The sequence below is a fragment of the Phaethon aethereus genome, assembly GCF_964289735.1.
Source record: "Phaethon aethereus genome assembly, chromosome: 1".
Lineage (NCBI taxonomy): Eukaryota > Metazoa > Chordata > Aves > Phaethontiformes > Phaethontidae > Phaethon > Phaethon aethereus.
The window spans coordinates 62635995-62657130 of NC_138575.1; the positions used below are offsets into that span (position 1 = coordinate 62635995).

The window sequence follows — 21136 nt, forward strand, 5'->3', positions numbered from 1 at the left end:
GTCCTGATTTGCGATGTGGAATTTTATTTTAAATTTTCAACTCATGTTGTGCAGTGTAATAGTATAGCATACTAAGTAGAGTATAAGTATATACTAAATGCAGTTTGAGTAGCGTAGTGTGCTCTAGAAATGAACTAGGGGATATTCTAGATAAACTTGTGTCCTGTTTTCAGTTGGGATAGAGTTGTTTTTTCTTTGCTGGTATAGTGCTGTGTTTTGGATTTGGTATGAGAATAACGTTGGTAACACAGTGATGTTTTTGGTTGTGGCTAGGTAGTTGTAGTGCTTACCCTAAGTCAAGGACTTTTCAGCTCCCCATGCTCTCCTGGTGGGGAGGGGCACAAGAAGCTGGGAGGGAGCACAGCCGGCACAGCTGACCCAGGCTGGCCGAAGACACACTCCCTACCATGTAACGGCATGCCCAGTGTTTAAACTGGAGCTGGCCGCGGGGTGGGAGTCGCTGCTCGGGGACGGGCTATCGATCACCAGCTGGTGAGCAATTGTTGCATTGTGCATTGCTTGTTTTTGTAGATTGCTTTATCAGAAATTTTAGTATTAATGTTATCATTGTTTCCTCTTCTTTTGCTGTCCTCTTAAACTCTTTTTATCTCAACCCATGAATTTTTTTCTGATTGTCTCCCCCATCCCACCCTGGGGCGGGCGGGGTGGGTGAGTGGCTGCGTGGTGCTTAGTTGCTAAACCACAACAACTTGTTTGAAATGCACAACAGCTTACACAAGAGTGATGTTGATATTACACTGTAAGAGAAAGCTGCACAATGAAGCAGGAACTGGCAATAAGAATACTCTCCAGAATGAATGCTTTCTGTCTATAGATCTATGCAATAAATAATTTGTTCCCAATTTACAACTAATGGCCTGTCTTGTCTTTCATATTCAAACTCTCAGCTCCTCAGAACTAACATTTCAGGGACACCTCTTTAAACCCAGTACTAGCTATCATTGGGCTATAGAAATCTGTAATCCAAATTCTTTGGTTTAAGGTAGTTAAGTTTAGTGTTAAAATTTACTTTCCTCCTAAGACCTGTGTAGCAAATTTTTGTACAGGAAAACAAACTCTGCCAGAGGTTTTGCAGTTTCCCACATGCCCGACTCAAGGCTTTGAGGAATCTGCCGAGGTTGCTTTCACAGCATGGGGGTCAGATTCCCTAGTTGTATCTGTATTAGTATACTAAAAAGAGCTAGGGCTCCAGTGCTGTTCTATGATAATTAATGCTGATTAATTTTTAGCATGCTGCCTGGCATGTTTCTGGCCCACACCAAGTAGCATTTTCCCAGGCAGTGCCCAGGCACAGTTGAAGGGATAGCGTGTGCCAGGAACTGCTGCCAAGAGGCAGTTACTCTCTTTTGGAAGAAGAAGAGACTTTAGCTGTGAGCCAGACCATGCTGCTTGCCCTGAGGAACAGAAAAGAGGTCTTGGTCCTTTTTATTTACTTGTGTAGAAATGACCTCTGAGTGCTATAAAAATAAAACTTAATAGGTATTAGCAATTGGAATGATGAAACCAAACACTATGTTAATTGGTTGACCCTAACCCCATTAAATCTTGTAATTTGTCCTTAATAAAGAAACCATTAATGGTAACTTCAGGAGGTGTTCATCCATTGGATTTGTTTTAGCAGTCTGTTTACTAAGGGGAGGAGGGAGAAACTGAGTGAAAGCTTTAATGAGCAAAAAGACTCACGTAATTTGTCCTGGTGCAACCATTGAGCATTTAGCTTTTTTGTGGCAGGTGTTGTTCGTTTCACAGATGTCTGTCATGCTGCATCCTTTCCCAGGTAAAAAGTTTACATAATGCTCCTTGCATTCACAGTGGGACTAAATCAGAAGGATGACAGAGGGGAGAGAAAAATTAGACATGCAGAAATTGTGGATTTCAGCATACTTTCTGGAACTGGGGTTTAAAGACAGTGAGCTTCCAAAAGCCTTAGTTAATCACTTGGTGAGTTCAGATGCAAGTATAAAGTTTATCCATATCTATACAACTCCCTTCGAGGTTTTATCCACTCCAGAAAACTACTGACTCTCAGATAAATTTCCTTCAAATAAAGCTGTTTCGATTCACTTCTGTGATCAGAGAACATTTAAAATCAATGTGGGTAGGTCAAATTTTTTACGACTGTTCCCACAGCCCAAAATGTGTGCCAAAGTATACTATTAATGAACAAGGTGTATCAGCACAATTGGTGTTGTCGTACACACCAGCCTCTGTGTGCCAGCCTCATGCAGCTCCCTGAGACACCCCTGAGCGAAACAACTTATATGACTGTGAACTGCAGAACAACCCTGGATGACCGAGTCCGTCTTTGGATCTTCAGGGTGTCCAGGGAAAACAGACGTGGTCTTCTGAAGTCTCACTTTCTTTGTGGCAGGAGTTTTACACACGGAAATCTGAGCAAGTTCCTAACAGCATGAATAATATGCAGCCATTTTACAGTGTCTTTCATCAGTCCTCAAAGATTCAGATTACTTCTTTCCTAAATATACTAATTTTAGGCATTTATCTGTGGTACCTGCGTAAGGACCCTACTGGTCCTACAAGCCCCTGCAGTCAGAGAGGCAAAAGCTTCATTTCAGTGCCTCCATTTTGGGGAGGCAAATCTGAGCCACAATATTCTAGGAAAATGAACACTATTGCCATTCCCATTTTCAGAGGGGGAAACATGATATACCTACATTGAGAAGGGAGGTAAAGGGACTTACTCCTCATCAACATCAGGGTTTATGCCACAGCTAGGAGTAGAGCTTGGTCTCCCTACGGCCTGTTCCCATACCTTCATGGCATCTTTTTGGAGAGACAACATTATTTCTTCTTAGGCAGTTGACATAGGAAACGTATAGGACAGCCATTCAACACTAACCTTTCCTGGACCATCATATATGCAAATGGTGGACTGTGCAGGGCAATTCCCATATGTTGCTTGGCAAGGGTCTACGGGTAAGCAGACTTGACCGTCCCCTCTGTAACCTTCTTGACAGGTACATTTGTGCTGATTTGGTCCGAGGTAAATGCAGTTGGCATTAGGATCGCAGACCTTTTTGGCACATGGGTTGATAGCTTGTGAAAAAAGAAGTGAAGTAAATGAATTATTACCTGCAGTTCTCAATTTGAAGACAAGGATCTGCCAGAGCACCTCCATGTCAAACAAAGCCCGAGCAGACTAAACTTCTCATAACAGCCAAGTCCAAAGTATTGTGGCGGCATGAAGACGGAAGGGAGGAATGTGTTTATACTAACGTAGCAACCAACTGTTTGCTTTTGAACAGAAATGATCTCTTAACTTGGCAGATTGAGTTATAAACAGATTAAAACATGTAATGTGCTCATTAAAATATCACAACTATTTCCCTTTTCTCTGGTGGATTTTAACCAGAGGAAGGTCAGGTAGGTGATATGAAGTCTGTACAAGCTTTAAGCACGTGTTAGATCAGTTGGAAAATATTTCTCAATACAATAGGCCTTTGCTGTTTTCTTTCCGGTAATTAAACAATATAATGTCACCTGTTCAGCTGTATGGAAAACTGGCCAGCAAGTACATTAGTCGTGTCTTCCACACTGCTGCAGTTTCAGGACTGGACTGGAAGCTCACTAGTTATTTCTATGAGCCCTTTTTTCAAGACAATGGCATTGTTTGTCCTCTTTCATAGTCCAGCAGTGCTGGGAGAGCATCTTCTCACACCTTTGAGTCCAGTTTAAGATCTGATCAAGCACAATGTTTCCCCTCTCCTCCTCCCTTTCTTCCCCCTCAACTGGGACTGACAGAGTTGGCAATGGTCAACTTCACTCTTTCAAGCATTCTCATCTGTTCCAGTGTGAAATCACGCACATACACACATTCACATGCTCAAATCAACCATAAGCAATGCCACCTCCAAGCTGAGCCTGAGGCAGCCGCTGCTGTCCTCACATATGTGCTTAGCTGAGCTGGAGCTGCTTATTCTCTGCTTCCCAGCCAGTCAAATGTAAAAGACACTGGCTTAAGCCACAGGTGACCCCAGTAATTAAAGGCACCAGGACAGAGGAGCAATATCCACGCAGGCTGCCTCAATGCAAAACCTACTAGCATCTTCCTTCTCTGCTGGTTTCTGCAATTTCTTTATCTCTTGTTCGTCTGTGCTGCCTACTAGAAGAAACTCACATTCTCTGAAGAGTGACTTTCTCATGTCTTGCTCTTGGAAGCTGTTCAAGCCTACTTGGAGAGGACTACACCATAGTTAGGACCAAGAGGGTTGAATTATATAATGTAAATATTCCCGGAGAGGATAAGAACTATTGTATTTCTGGCATGATCCAAGCCAGCATTTAGTAAACAGTGCTTCCAGAATCAGATACAAACATTTTCTTCATTGTAATTGGTCTAGAAGGAAGAACTGGTGCTGTAAGGCATAATGTAAGCAGAGACTCTTGTAGTACAGTTAAATTGAGCACTCAATGGCAAGTTGAGAAGTCTATAAAGACAACTTTAAGGTAGACTTTTACCTCTATCCGAGATGCTATCACCTTTGTTTCATAAAAAATAGGAAAGGTAAAATGAGCTTGTCTGTAGTTTATGCTTAGTGATGAAGCTGAGCTGCCACATGATGGCTATTCAATAAATAGAAGCCCTTGGTTGCCGTTGCTGATTTTTATGGAAGCAAACTATGACGTTGAACTTTAGGAAGTACAGTGACTTAATAGGAGTGGATTTGTAAGCACTTATGACACAGCTTCCACACTACATGTTTCAAGGGAGTTTACTAGCTTCAGTTTGGTTGCATAGACTGAAGCTTGCTAGCAGTTGGGCTGATGTGCTTCTGGAGCACATTTTAGGGTTTAGTTTCATCCAGAAGGATTCTAGTTTGTGTCCCTGACACTGCTTTGGGGTATGAGCCCAAGAAAATTAAGTCAAGACAATGGTGAGATTTGCTTCAAAAGTGCATTCAATATCTGAGCTATAATCCCAACAATGTTGTACCCAAAGAACTCAGTGGACATGAAAATTACTCACGTTCACATTGTGTACCGTCCCCGTGGTAGTTCGGCAGACACGTGCATTGCAGTTGTCTTCCATCCTCACCTGAGGCAGTGCATCTGGAGTTTGCAGGGCACCGCAAGGCCTCGCATTCCGCTATTGCTGACGGACAGAGGGTGACAGGTTAAGCTGCGTCTGCATGCTGTGCCAGGAGATCTTGCATCCTGCAGTATACCAGTTCAAAGTGTGCCTGATCTAGGGACCGTCGATCCCATTGCTGTCATCGTTATTCTGGTGACTGATAATGGTGATGATGGTTACGGGAGTGCACACACAGGGTTTGAGGTTTGGTTTGGCTGCTTTAGAGTGACTAACCTGAGATGAATTGTATGTTTGTCCTCGCCAATTCTGACTGTATCAGAGCTGTTGTGAATATATCTTATACAGAAAGTGATCTACTTACGCTGATCACAGCTGAGCCCTTTGTACCCAGACATGCAAGTGCATCTTCCATCCCCTGTAATTCCACTGTTGCATACTCCATGAACGCAGTCACAAACTATAGGGAGACATTGATTGGCTTTACTGAATAATAATGGTGTTTGGAAAGACATTGTTAGTGGTTCCCCATAGCAAATAGTGTCCTGGCCAACAACTGTTAAATATTACAAAGTGTGATTTTTCAAAACCAAGCTTTGACCTGAGTTCCTGAATTTATAGGTTTCCATTAATGAGAAGATCAATACTCATAGTTGCATGCATCAGTAAATAACGTACTGATTTTTGCAGGCTGCCAATAGCCTGAGGGCCTGAAAATCTTCATGACACATGCTATAAACACCAAACTGACCAGTTATTAATACCATAAAACTTCTAAAATTTGACATACAGTCTTGAGCCAAAATTGAATATAACGGGTAACATAGGCCATTTTTATAACTGTTAAAAAATTGCTCATTTTTGCTTCAATCCTGTTTGCCTCTCAAACACCTCCAGAAGAGATGAGTTTTGTGACTCCCACCCCTTGCCATCCCCAAATTTCTTTAGTTAAAAGGGTAATTAATCACTGTGTACGTCTCAGGATTTTTTCTGGTTCCTGTTCCTATATTCTGCTATTTCTGGTTATAAACCTTGTGACAATATGTGCACAAGACTCAGTATTTAGAGTCCAGGCAACTATGAGACCCCTTTATAAATGTTTTTTTAAGCTTTATGTATACTTAAAAAGCTTAATAGTTATAAGTGTTTCAATTATGGTAATGATGCTTTTTAAAAAGGCCCTGTACAGTCACACCTGGAAAAGCCTCTAAGATATACAGAGTTGTATGGGTGACTTCATGTTTAAGCTGCAGTGATGTAGTGTATCCTCTTCCCTTTGCAAACATATCCTGTGTTCATACAAATAATCTACACTAATCAATTAGTAATATTCTACCTATGTTAGTAGTCCTAATATAAAAACCAGGAATGTCTAAGGTATGGCTGAAAAGCAGTTAGTCACAAATGCACAGTATTTATAGGTGCTTAGAAAACTTGGAGGAGCTCAAATATCTGAAAGCTAAAGTGTAAAATGTTGCTTAAGTTAATATGCAGTTGAATCCTCCAGTAGCTTACTTGAAAATAATTACATTTATAATATCAAATTCATTCCAGTACCCTATTTTCATGAAAATCTTGTCTCAGTTACATTTCTGTGTATCAACACTGGCATCCAGTGGACAGCTGGTGGAAAAAGGGCCTTTTAGTCAGCAGTGATGTAGGATTAGTGTAGAAAGGCCAACAAAGATTGAAGCGAGGCCATTTGTGACTCTTTTTAGAATTAACTTTATGTAGATCTTGGGGGGGAACAAAAAGAGTTTTACTGAGAGATAAACAACTATTACCACTTAAGAAAGAGACATTTCTTAATATTTTTTATAGGTAGTTTTCTGATGTGTCTGTTTAATGCTCAGCAAGGGTCAGGAAGGTAAATAAAACACTAGAAATTATTAAGAAAAAGGAAAAACTGGAAAATATTATACAAATATATACACTTGTGATACATATACATTTTAAATAGTGCACATAGGTCTGATCCCTCTCTCAATGTCCCACTTCTCTTAGTAGAAGTATGGTCAGCCAATGGAATAATCTACCAGCGGAAAACCAAAACTAAACCAAATTAATCCTTTTGCACACTTTTGACTAAATTATGGAGCTCCTTGGCACAGAATATTGTGGAGAGCAAAAGCAGAATTGGACTCAGAGTTGAGCTAGATAATTTATGGAGGATGGATCCAGCACGAGCCTTTAAACATTACAATGTGAATGCACTCTCTGGCTGCTTGTACTCTTTCCCTAGATATGAACTATTGGCATCCAATGGGATATTAGGCTAGAAGGACTTTTGGCCTGATTCAGAATGGCCTTTTTTGAGTCAGATATGCTGATTTCAATACCATATGAGTATTTCATGCCTTAATACAGATGTTCCAGTTTGTAGATGTATTGAAAAACCATATCAAAACACTGTAAGCCAGTATAAATTATGCATTTGATAAGTTCCCACCCAATATTTTAAGTACCATAACAACCTCCTGTATTTAGATCAAATAAATGCAAATCCATAATTTAGGATGAAAAGTGGATAACACGATGACTAACAGGGAGGCATACCTGCAGGAACACACAGATGATTCTAATCCCTAATTTATTTCACTGTTGGCTAGAATGAAGATATTCAAGATAAGATTAAGATATTTTTGTAGCATTACACTAAGTGTTATCTGTACAGTCCTGAGCTGAATCCAGTCCCATTGTGAATGAGGAATTGAGTAGCTGACTATTTTCTTTGCCTGTTATGTTCCCTGAAGCAGGCTGCAGCTCTTGATACAACCATTAGACCCCCCTACCCATTTCGCTGTGATTTCTTAGTGTCTCAATACAGCTTTCGATCACCTTCTTTCTCCCACTTCGATGAAGAAAGGTCAAACTTACCTGATGTACAGTGAGGACCAAACAAATTATCTTCAGCACATTTTTCACAGGCTGTCCCACCAAATCCTTTCTGTGAATTACAGAATGGAAATCAAAACTTAAGTCTCTCATCTATCTCTATACAGAAAGATACGCTTAGCAGCCTGAAAACAGTACCTTTAGTTGCCAAAAGAAAATAACATGAAAGGTTCAATAAGCAAATCAGAGATGACTACTGCAATCTAGAAGACATTGTCTTGAATGTTTTTCAAACATTCAAACATTGAATGATTTTTATTTCCTCTCTCTTTTTTTAGTTTTAATTTTTTAGCTCTTACGCTTCATGTTATATTGTATGTTCTGACTATTCTCACTCTGTCTCTTTTTTGCATGTCCCCAAAAGATGTGCTTTTGATGTAATGGAAAGATTAACCAGTAGAGGGGGGCTGTAGAAAAGATTTGTTTGAGTTGTTTTTTAAAAAAATCTTTTTCGCTGAAGTTATAAAGCACTGCACATTGCACTCTCAGCAAAAGAACATTGTATTGAGAGTAGAGTCCCAAGTGTAAATCCTTTGTAGTTAGGGCATATAGTCATAAATAATAGCACACTTTAAAAAACAGAGGAACTCAAGCCACCTGTTTCAGGAAGACAAGATGGAAGAGCAATTTAATAATTTCATCTGAACATGGTCAAGTCTGTAGAAATAATAGTGTGAAGATTAGTGCGAACCACGCAAAAAATTAACTCCAAGCAGAGCATCTCTGCTGTTTCTGAAATACTTTCCTTTAATGTATTTACACAAGGTAATATGCATTATTCCTTAGCAGAGCTTACATGCTTTTGTTATATTTTTTCATTAAAAAGAAAGGACGAACCTGACAAGTACATGTTCCGTTCCCATTTATACCCTGGGAGCAGCGTCCTCTCCTGTTGCATGGTGATGCCGCTCCTCCCGGGCAGGCTAGAAATGACAAGGGTTAAACCATCAGTCAGCTCGCCTCTGACCCTTATGCTCCCCTTGCACGTTAGGGGTGACAACCTCGGAGGCTGGAGGGTTTTGGGCTGGGTGGGGACTTCAAGTGACTGCTGCTATTTTGCAGCTGCCTGGATCTCTTCACTAGAATCTCGGCTTCAGCAGAGACCATCACCCTCTCAAGTCTGGGATCTTAAGCTACTGACGACAGCCAAAGGATTGCACAAAACCTGGTTTTCTTATTCTAAAGTACCAGATTTTTTCCCTGCTGATCCATCTCTATCTGCAGACACTCTAAACTGTTAATTTTTTTGATACAAGTGGAATTTGCCTGACCACTTCTTCTGTATGTTTCTGATTGACTGAAAATTTGCTGTCAGAATTATACTAGATGCTAAGTTAGAGTTTAAATAAGACTTTTTCTTTTCCCCACTAACTGCATTTGCTTTATGTGGAAAGGTTTTCTTTTTCCCTGCTACCTCCAATAAAACTGTAATATTTGATTCAAACGATCTCGGAAATTCAAATTTGGGTATCTCATAACCCACTTCTGTCCGATGTGCTGTGGTCACTAGTAAAACTTGTGTGCCAAAGATGTTCTATGCTCTTCAGATCCTCTGGTGCTAAAACCATGATTACAAGCAGTGGTATATCAGGTGAGGCGGAGTCTGACCAAAAACCCCAGCCAGAAGGAGAGGATAAGAAACAATGACTGTATTTCCAAATAAAAATAGTTTAATTTTTGGCTTAAATTTTTAATATTCAATTTTTTACTAAAAGGTTGCCTATAGGAAATGCATATTACAGTAATTTTTAGACAGATTGTTCTTTCAGGTTTTCCCCGCCTGTAGCGATATACTTATTTTTTAATAGTTGTGCAGCCTCTCTGTGGAAATGATTTATTAAGTTCCTTCCATAAGCCTTTCCTTCCCGTAACTGAAGTTCCCATTAGGAACCTGATGCAGGTGGTATCTAAATGTATCAAACTCCTACTGCCCTCACAGGTTCTCTACTGTACCTTAATGGTAGATTTATTGCTTATAAAGAGTCTCTGTTTGTTCTATGTGAGTGCAAATGGGCAGTTACTCAGTGGGATTTGTGCTCCCACTGAGTAACCTAATCCTGATTTAGAGTGTTTAAATGATGCGGAAGTTTTCATGAAAATGAATTTGATTTGGATGGAGTGATGAGCGAATAAGTGGGTGTGTATATGTATACAGCTCATTTTAGTGAAGGCTTTGGTTTTATACCAGTCTGTTAATATATCTTAATTTATTCCTTAATGATGAGTCTGTGAGGTCTGTTAGATTTGAGTAAGCTTCTCATGAAAAAACAATAAATGTAAGGACAAAATTTTAGTGCAGTTTGTCTCATACATGCTGAAATAAAAAGATTTATTAAGAATTGAGATTAAAAAACAGAAATGAGGTAAAGTAATAATTACATATACTTTAATCTTTAAAGTGGCTTTTAGTGAATCTTGTTTTCTGGCTACAATGTGATAGCTAAATTTCATCTTTTGGACTGACAGAGATGCAAACTGTTTAATATTTGCTCTGAATGGAAACAATTTTACCTGCACTAATGCTTTTATTGAATGTGCGAAGATAGAGAAATCATGAGAAAACTCAGTTTATGGGATAAATTCTAGGAAAGGATACTTTAAAATTGCTAACAAACCAGTTTTTTTTCAGTTGATATTCATTACACTTCCCCTTGTCTTCACGACCTCGTCTCTTGTTTTGATACCACCACCAAGGGACAGCTTTATCAGAAGTTTAGCAAATTGCCTTGTTGTTGGATGCGTTTGATCAGGCAGATAAAGTGCTTTCCTGGCCAGCGGGACGGCAGGAGGCAGCGCCGGGATGCTGGAGCCGTGCTGGCGTGCTCACCTGCTGCCGCCCCGGTGCTGGCGAGAAGCGAGACCTTTGCTTTTGTTGAGGATGTTTTTTGAACAGTAGTAAGGAAGAGATGTTTCTCTTTAGCTCTCACAGCCGTCAGAGACCAAAGGCCAAATCTTTATACCTAGGCCAGAAGAGAGTAAATCTATCGGCTTTTTTGTCTCATGGAGTTTCATTCAGAACTTCCTAAGTATTTTCAAATCCAGCCTCTTGGATTACTTCTCTTTGCCTGACTCCCTGCAGGCTGAAGCAGTGGGTAGAACTTGTGAAGAAGATGTATTTTGGACATATAATTTGACAGAATTAGGTTTATTATCTTTCCTCTTGGCCCTTTTTTTTCCTTTTCACTTTTTCTTTATTGTTACAGTGCTTTCTACTCAGTTGCCCATACCCTGCACCTTTCAGTTCGTACCCAGGCTTTTCTTTGGAGCCATGCAAATATTTTCCTAGAGCTGGGGTAGGGAGTAGCTCCTACTGAAGTCCAGCAGTTACACGTGGGGCATCTGAGCTCCACCAGCTTTGGCATTTGTGGTCAAATGATACTGGCAGTGTTAAAAGGCTGTGCTCTTTTCCCCTGGACCTTTTTCCCCTATACTTTTCCCTTTTTCCTTGACATCTTTTTACAGAGGGATGGGTGTGTGGTTTGTTAGCTTGGGGTGCTTTGTGGGGAGGGAAGCCCTTTCATTCACACTGTGTGTTTCAGCATGTGCTATCATTTAAGGAAGTCAGAGTGCTATTTAAGACCTAATTTTGTCATTGCCATCAGATACTAGATGTGAAGTAAACCCTTAGTCAGGGATTTTTCCCTGGCCTCAGGAAGGACCGGCTTTCCTCCAAACATCTCAAGGCGCGCCGTATGTTCTTAGAGAGATTACGATAATGCAAAGAACTATTTCTTCTTCCAAATGACAGCAGAAACAATGCTGAGACCTTGATTCTTTGCTTTTTGGGCCAGGAAGCTTGTCTGAAGGAAAGAGAGGGCTTCCTCGCCTCTGCAGCATCCTGCCCGCAGCGGTGCAGGCAGGGCTACAACTTGGGGGCTGCGAGCTCTGTCCCTCTCTAGAAACACCCATGCCTCTCGCATGGCCTCCCAGAGGACCCTGAAGTGTGGGATGACAGCCACATGTAACATTGTCTTCCTCCTACCGGGCACTTAAGCTGCAGTTGGTGGAAAAATGGTAAATCACCACGCAAGTGGTTATCTTCAGAAAAAGATGCAACCGCACACTGCATAAACGGCTATTCGCCTATCTTTTCTATAGAACTAGCTGTAAGTTGGATTTTGACAATTTTGCTTGAGTAGATAAATGACTGGTATTTAAATCATAGCTTGGGCTATGCTAACATAATTTTTTAAACTATTCTGTGGACAGAAGGACTTCACAGACATTGAACCAGACCTTGACCCTGTTAACTAAAGGAGGAAATGCTCTGTCTGGGCAGGGAAACTTCATTTGTGGGTCTTGATGCCTACCTCAGTAGCCTGAGTTTTGATGCACTTGTGGAGATGATGAAAGGCTTTGTCTGGGAAAAGGGTAGAGGGAGGAGAGGCGTTCTTGATTACCCCTGCTTCAGTAATGGCCTTCAGCATTTGCTGGCCGTTCAAAAAACTTGGAGGGAAAAACTTTTTTCAAGTTGAGCTGAAGGAAAAGACCCTCCTTGCATCAAAAAGTAAAGAATGAAAGAGATTTGGAAATTATTTCAGACTCAGGTGAGGGTATTTTTGATCTAAAATGAAATATTTAAACTTGCGGTTTGAAAGGTTTAATTTTTAAAATCCATTGTGGGGATCCTCCCAAATAGTCATTTTGCAGGCATTGACTGGAGTGATTTGTTTTGAAAGTCTCAAAACCAAGGGGGTTCCCTGAGTTTTTGGAATTTTTTAATGAATTTTTCTTTTTAAATGAAGCTTTGAGTATGTGTTTTTGGCTGAAAACTGCTGTTTATTTATACTCCTATAATAAGCTCTGAGGAGAAAACTTCTCATGGAAATAGTTTCTGAAAGCAAGAAAAATCAGTGCTCTACTTCTACTCAAATTCTGTCAAAACAAACAAACAAACAAAAAAAGAGCTTACCCATGCAATCTGGGCCCCAGTGTCCCTGGCAGCACTCAGGTTGTTCAAATTCCTTCATACAATGATGCCGACATCCCGGAAAAGAAAGCGTGTGTGTTTTAATTTCTAGATAATACCTGAGGAAAAGAAGTCAGAGCTGTTTTAAAGTACTTAAAAGCCTCCAATAGAGAAAAATTAAATTCTTAATCTCTTCTCCTTTCAGTGTCAGATAAGAGCACTTTAAGCTTAGTTGAATTGATCTGTTTTTTTCTTCATTAAAACATACACTGCACATCAAGGTCTAAAAAGATCCTTGTAACTCTTTCTTTTGCATAGTATATTTATCTTTTCTAATTTCTGCAGCTAAACACAGCAGTTTTCTCTAAGTTTTGATCTGAAATAGTATTTTAAGAAATATTTAATAACAAGGTTCTTTTAAATGCTAAGTAAGCTTAAAATAGTTGTTTACATTTTCCCTAAAATACTACTTTGCTTTTTTTTAATCTGAAAGCCAGATTTCTATTTGTTTTGAGATATTTCTTTCTGTCCTCACCCTCACCCCCATTCGTCATTTTGAAAAATCTGGGGTTAATATGATAAGGTATGAATGATATTTATATATTATTCATATCAAGTATGCAGAATAAACAAGGAAGTGATTTTATAATATCACTCAACAGAAAATCTCATAGGCCATGGATAGCAGTGTTTATTTTCCTCTTCTATATTTTGCTGATTGACTTTAGGCTTAAAGTACTCTAAGTGAAGCTTGAGTTCTGGAGTTAGTGAAGCCAATGGTAAATGTTCCTTAAGAAAATTGCATTCTAATAGAGCCTTTGTAATATGAATGAACTTCTTCTAATTCATGGAGAACAATATCCATGGTGAAAAGCTCTGACAGAAGCCGTACCGGCAGTCTGGTATCCCAGTCCCATTGGTAATTTTGGTGTAACCAGCAGGGCACTTGGTTTCGAAGTTTAAAGAGCAAGGTACACATTCAGTTTTCACTCGAATGAGCAGCTTTTGATCACATTGCTTCTTCATCTGTAACAGAGGAAGATTAATTAAAAAGAAGGAAAAAGTTCTCTGAGTTGGTTTAACCCTGCCCCCAGTGGGATTGCTGAGAAATGACAAATTTAACTCGGCTTTGTTCCGCTCACAGATACAAGCTCTGTCCTGTTCAGCAGGAGTTCCCTGCTCTGGAGCTAAACTAGGTAATAGACCACATATTAGGGCTTTGCAGTAGTCTTGTTTGCACAAAATATGTCCAACCACTGGAGGATAAACCCTTCTAAGAGTCATATTTCTCCTGAGAATGCTTTATCAACAAATACTACATGCAGCAGACTTAAGTGCCAGGTTATGGAGACAGCATCAGCCCATGGAGCATTAGTTCTCAAGTTGCCTTGCAAACCCAAAACAAGATGGAGAAAAACAAGTGTCAGCAAGTGCCTTCTCCATTCAATGGCAAAACTAAACATGAGGTGTGGAGGAAGTTGCTCGTGGCTCTGTGCACACAGAGCACAGCACAAGCCTTTGCTCATATCAAAAGGCAGTTTTCATATTATCAGCATCATCGTGCTGAACTAAAGGACTATGGCTGGCATTTTCAAATTGACATAAAAGAATGACACCTAGTTTTGCACTGAAATCTAGTAGAAGTTATGGGCCTGACCCCACCAAAGTACACCAAGAAGTTCAGCCTCCTCTTTTTTTTTTACCTAGAGAAAGCAACAGAATGAACCAGCCCAGCTTGGGAAACCTGGTCATAGTCCTCCAGCTCAAATGCCAAGGGCTCATGTCCCTTGCTGTGGAGGTCCCAGTTTCAAGAACCCAAATCTGACAATTGACTTGAGAAAGCTGCAAAAAGGAGAAAAAGCTTAGGCTATTGTCACAGTGGTGGTGTTGTGTTTTGTGGTTCTAGAATCATAGATTTGAAAATGTCTATATACCAAAAATGGTGTCTGTTTCTTACTACAAAAACAGTTGACTTATTTTAAAGCAAAAAGTTTTTGCTGAACTCCATCTAACTTTGCCTTCATCTTTTTTCTTCTTGGTGAGTATTTGTAGAAGTAAGTTCATAATTCATAAATGGTAAGAAGTGATTGAATGCAAAATATGATCATTAAAAAACAACAAAAAGTAATAAATGAAATCATCATTCTCGGAGAGGAAGTACTGTGAAGTGCTCCATTTTCTATTCCAAGATAGCCATTTATCCACTGTGCTCTAACTGTGGACCCATTTAGGTGGTCTTAACTCACTCAGGCAGTATTGACCATGACAGGATTCCCGTCTGACACAGTAGAATTGAAGTGAACTCTCTGAATGGGATTTCAATTAAGCAGTCGAGTAGTCAATTACAACAAGGTCTGAATAATTTCCAGGCTGACGTGAGGAAATACTTAATGTTTATCTTGAAAAACTGTACCTGCCCACTGTGTGTGTGTGCGTGTGTGTGTGCGTGCACGTATGCATTTATGTAAGGGCCAGTTCTAGCAGCATCATCCATTTGAAAATATTTAAATATGTTAATAGTTGTCTGTGGACATTTTAAGTAGTTTCCCAAATTATAAAGCCAGAAGGACAATTGTACCAGGGGAGCATAATACAGGATAATGGAGGTTCTTGCATGAAATTTAGTTTGAACAAGAAGATCTTTTAGAAAGCATTCATTTGATTTGGAAATGGTCGTTTGTGGAGAAAGAAACTGTGGTATGTTGCTTCTGTTGTAATTTGTCTGTGATAGCTTTGCTTCCGTCTCCAACAATTGCTCATCTGTAGTTTGCTCAACAGGTAGGAAGCTGTTCTGCTTACCAAGTTTACTACTCCCTTCTTATGAATACTTACAGTCTGAGATCAAAGTACATTTTCTTTGTGCACCTAAATAAATAGCATTTCTTGAATTCCCTGCTATGACTCTGGTTTCCCAGTCCTTGAGTCATTCCCCAGCTCTCCTCTGGAGCCTGAATAGTTTGGCAATAGCTCTCCTGGATGGAGGGTGTCAGACCCAGCCCGTCTGGGCAATTCCTGTGCACATGAATGGGACTTGTGCACTCCCCCTGCAAGGTCTTCTTTATCCCCCACCTCAGCAAATTTACTGTTAACCCTTTGTACAGCAGTGTCACAGAAGGAGCTTCAGGTCATTTGCTATCCAGGGTCTATTCCAAGCCATCATTTCCAAGGATGGAACGCATTGCAGTGCTGTCATGTGTTGCTCGATGGACATTCTCCAGTATTTCTGGGCACACATGGGCTGCTGCAGCCTCATTGCAGAAGCTCACAGTTGGCCTGAGCAGGTACATTGGCACCTTGGGCAGGATTTCTACACATGCCACAGCCTGGTAGTCCTGGCTGAAGCCCTCACCCCAGAGGTCTCTCCCCTTGTTAGTTGTTCTTCCTTCAATGTTTGTGATAGCAGCACATTTCAGTAATGAAGATTGTGAGGATGTATCACAGACTCTGATAAGGAGATTAAGTTGCATGAGCTCTGAGGGACTCCACTTGATAGTCATCACCCAGTTTATAAGTGTATTTCAACATCTATTATTCTTCAAATTTTAGTCTTTATAAATATACTGTTGAAATCTGATTTGGGCAATGTTCAAGTGCGGTAGTTACATTTAGGCTGTGAAAATTTTACTGTTGCACAGATGCATTTCAGGCATCTTTGAAATAAAAATGAGACCTTTTTCCAGATGTGGGTATAATGTGGATACAGCTCTATCAGACACTTGGCAAAGCAGTGGTGAGCAGTGCCATGCTGAGCAGACCACGCAGCCTCCCTGACCTCTCAGCAGAGCCTGGGGCTGGTGAGGCACTGGACTCTCATGTCTCTTTGGGCTTCAGGTCTAAGGTGGCTCCCACAAACTCAGCCAGCGCACCTCTGAACCTTGTTTCTCATCCAAAACCACCTCATGAGGAACCAGCACAAGGGAACTGGACACTTCAAACCTTTCAAAACCATGGTGCTCAGCACGAATGCAGCCACCTTAATGGCCCACCCTTAATGGGAGATGACTCATGAACCAGAGCAAGAACCCACACAGCACAAACACACAGTTTGGGCACCTTAACTCCTATGAGTATTTCCACTGAGTCAAATCAATACTGCTAATGTTGAAGAATCATCAGCTCAGAGCGTTGGCTCATTTTTCTGAGTCTTTAACCATGTATACTACTGAAGACCTGCTCCTTGCAGGTGCTCGGCGTAAGCCATTAAGAGTCTGGATAAATTGCTGGGCTTGTAGGATATTAAGGTTCAGAAGTGAAAAAGCTGTTGGTAGGAGTAGCTGAAATTATCTCACTGCAGCAATTGTAATCAAAAAGGCACCCCACAAAATTTCATTTTTGGAACAAGAAAACTCGAAGAGATTTTGCAAAGGTAAAATCTAAATAAAAATAAGTTTTACCCCTTTCCTACTACCAGCTATAAAAAACTATTTGTTTTAGAATGGTGGGGTTGTTTCCACTTTCTCCCATCTCCTCATTTTCCCTTTATGCTGTTAGGGAAAATGAAAGGTGATTTGTTAGTGGCTCATTTTTAGAGACGGAACAAGTTAAACACATTTCCCAGTACTTGTTTGTACTTTTCAAAGTATTTTTCCATTTAAAAAAAACAACCAACCAACAAAAAGCCCAAACCCTGAGTGTCTTCCCCCCTCCAATTTCTCCCTGTCCTTTTGTTTCCTCTTCCACAAGTGTGTTTTCTCCAGAATGCAGTAATTTAAAGCCTCATGTTGTGAGACAGTTTAAATGAGTGAATTTTTGCTGTTGAACTCCCGATTCATATTTGTAACCTGACACTTTCTGCTTCTTTACAAGGGTGGTGAAAACAGATTTTTTGAAATTCCATAGATCCATAGGATTTGTACATGACAAATGCACCACTTCCCCAAAAGTCTACAGATCTCCTTCAATTTAGAACTTCGTGCAATCACTTCTGATAACTCAGTTCCCTAGATTTTTTCCCCACCTATCCGAAATAGCTTTTCCTCCTTACGGTTAGTAGAGTGGATAATTTTCACTATGGAAAAATTTCTGCTTTCATCTTCTGATTTATCAGAAATTCTAATGGTTTTCTTTTGTTGCTTTTGATGAATGTGTCAGCTACAGTCTTTTGCCACATTTGCCATTTTTCAGAGACTTTTTCAGTGTACTCATGACATCTCCTTTGAGCCGAATTCTCATTTGGAATAAACAAATGCATTTCTGTTATTTCAGAGGACTGAATTACAGCGCTCTTAGTTTTTAATTCATTGTCATATGCATTAGTGACTGTTAAAGTGGGTTTTTCTTCTGTAAGATACAGTATCTGATAATCATTCCCTCTGTAACAGTGAAACAACCGACAGTCCTATAGTGTAATACAGACATATAATAATTCATTACTTTGATAAAAAGCTGCTTCTTACCTCATCTGGAACTTGTGATGTCAAACACAGTTTCACTGCAGACAAAAAAGCCAAAAAGAATAAAACAACTGGATTTTTTTCCATTGTGAAAAATTCGATTTTTTTCCTTCAGAGACCTCCAGACATGAGAACTAAAATTCTGACGTGAAGTGATCGTTTGCTAGAGGTGCTATTTCTTCTGCATTCTTAGGCAAATAGTTGAACAGGACTCTTGTCTTCCTGAAGGAAAATGAGTGAAGTTTACAGCATGTGAAGCTTGCCTGCAGGCAGGAAAAATTCCAAAACACAGAGTATTTGCTGAAAGTTTTCACTGCAAAGCTGAATAAACCCTTCCTAACTGAATGACAGGATATCCTGATGGGGCTCTGTTCATTTATCCCTCTCTCTGAAGCTGTTGACAGTACAAAACCAAGGACACTGAACTGTTATGACAGAAGATGTTTTCTTCTTTCAGGTGGGCATGGGTAGGGGACTGGATAACTGCTGTGCTTGTTGTCGTTACATTTGTTCAACTGATCTAAGGCAGAGCAAAGGATTTCTGGAAGTTGGTTTATCAGCCCTAATAACGTAAAGGTGGGTCTCCTGAATGTAGTTCTGGGAGAAATATTACTGACTTTATCTCAGGGGGCCAAAAGAACATATTCCAGCTTTGGTTAGGTGGATAAAAAAGGGGGTTTTTTTTGGTTTTGCTATTTTTGTTAAATCATTTTGACTGATTTCCTGGAGCTAGTCAGAGGAAAATTAACTCAGATATGTTGCTTGCATATGATTAGGACGGATGAGTAGACAGACATTTTGAGTTGCCCTAATCAAAATTACATCTCTTTCTTCTCAGAGTTCATAGAATCTTTGGGTTGGAAGGGACCTTTTAAGGACATCATGTTGCTCTGAGCCCTGTCCAACCTCACCTTGAAAGTGTCCAGGGATGGGGGACCTACCACCACTCTGGGCAACCTGTGCCAGTGGTTCACCACCCTCATTGTGAAAAATTTCTTCCTTATAAGTAGTTCTTCAGCTCTTTTCTAGTGCTGCTCTCTGCTGCTTCTCTGGTCCGTCTTGCAACGGCAGCCTCTCCCATTTCTTAAATAGCTAATAATTTGGCTGCCTCCAGTTTGCCAGCTTTGCTTTGTGCCCCTGACTTTATAATTTTTTAATCATTTGAAAGCAATCTGTAAGCATGCCTTAACACAAAGTTGCATTTTAAAACTACATTATATTTTTGACTGAAGAATCCACAGAAGTACAGTGCTGTAGACACAGCACTTTCTCCCTCATTCCTAGTTGTAGTCATTGCTAGATGCCGCATTCACCTGTAGACCACAAATGTAATGCTTGATGCAGTTGTAACCTATTATCTTGATCTCCATATTGTTTTCCTAAAGAACTCAGTGGTGATACATATATAACAAAAAAAATCACCTACTTTTGTTATAAGCTCTAACTGAATACTGAAAAATTGCTGGTAGGAGATGGCAGGGCAAGATGTTTCCTGCACGCTCATCAGATCCTGTTCCTTTCTGCTATACCATGAGGAAAGTAAATAATTTCTTGTTTGTGCAGACAAGATAGCAGCCAGTGGTCGTGATGTACGTGCTGATGATATGTATGGCCCTGAGAAGTGCTGTTTCTCTTTTCTGAGGTCAAGGACTTTCACGTTACTTTGGTTTCGCATACAATGTACAATCTGGCCTGGCGGAAGGAATGGCTCAGGTTTTCCTCTGAAAGACCAGAATCCTGGAGGATCTCCTCCCCTCTGCAATGATAGCCCAGGGCCACATCCCATCCTCCGTGGGATGTTTGGGAGTAAAACATATCCTCCCTCTTCCATACTGTGCCTTGTTGGAGCGTGGGCAGGGTGGCTGTCTGGGCAGGGTCTGCACTACTCAGGCAAAACGCGTTTGCCTGGTGCCTGCGTGTGTGATGGCAGGAGCTGACAACTGCTGCAGCAGCTTGAGGTCAGCTGGGTTTCTTGCCTGGTGCCACTTCAGACAGCGCGGCGATGAAAGGGGCTGTAAATCAAGCACGTCCCTTTCCTGTCCTGTAGCTCGAGATAAAAAGCAACACACATCAGCTCTCTTGTTATCTGCCGTTACCTCCCTTATAGGCATTTGTGTGAAGTAAACCCTTTTTCCCTTTCCTTCCTCTCCCTTCGTGTCAGAGCGTGGCCGCCCCACTAACTGCTGTGACGACTGCTTTCCCTGCTCCGGAGGAATCGGCCACCCTTTCCTTGCGTGGGGATTTTCCTCTTTGCGGGGGTTAAATACAGACTGGGCCAGGCTCTAACTATGACTCGGCCTGGCCAGCTCCTGCCCCGCTCTGGGCAGAAATACCGGCTAATACATCACCTGCCACACAGGACAGGGCTCCCCAGGGCCTTGGGGGGTGGGAAGGCAACACCCCAAGGTGCGAAACAGCCTGTGCAGTGTGGCACCATCGCTGAGGGCAGCGTACCCGCGAGCTGGCCGGGGAGCTGGCTGCCTTCTTGCTCAGGACGAGGCGACCTCAGTGGCCTAGCCAGTGCCTGAGGTACCAGGCCGCGGCTGGCTCCAGCGCTGTTGTCCGTGCTGGCCTTGGGTGCTGGCGTGCTGTTGGCATGGGCAGGACACCCTCTCTGCTGGGTTTCACCCTTTGCTTTTAGAAACATGACACCGGTGCTCTCTCCAGGCTGGGACCCACATCCTTCCTCCCCTTCCCCTGCTGCTGCCCGGGCCACAGAGTGCCGAGGGGTCCGCGCACCTCTGGGACCCCCAGAGGGGATTCCACCCATCGGCGTGTTACCCTGCGCATTGCTGCATCTGCACTGACTTTGGCCTTGGCCCTCCTCCAGCTCCTGCCCTTGGCGTGTTTGTATCCTGTCCTGGCTGC

The 21136-nt window shown here is 41.2% G+C and overlaps 1 protein-coding gene across 1 annotated transcript in view; it reads right to left on the reverse strand.

The window, feature by feature from the left end:
- STAB2 (stabilin 2) overlaps positions 1-18355 on the reverse strand; it is a gene marked incomplete at both ends in the record, with an annotated part of 41744 nt that extends 23389 nt beyond the window's left edge. Inside the window, 9 exons of the mRNA XM_081996739.1 lie at positions 1705-1838; positions 2882-3078; positions 5009-5134; positions 5436-5531; positions 7949-8018; positions 8804-8889; positions 12879-12994; positions 13768-13901; positions 18272-18355. Of these exons, the coding sequence (XP_081852865.1) occupies positions 1705-1838; positions 2882-3078; positions 5009-5134; positions 5436-5531; positions 7949-8018; positions 8804-8889; positions 12879-12994; positions 13768-13901; positions 18272-18355 (1043 nt within the window). The remainder of the gene's footprint in view (positions 1-1704; positions 1839-2881; positions 3079-5008; positions 5135-5435; positions 5532-7948; positions 8019-8803; positions 8890-12878; positions 12995-13767; positions 13902-18271) is intronic.
- Between the last annotated feature and the right edge of the window lie 2781 nt (positions 18356-21136).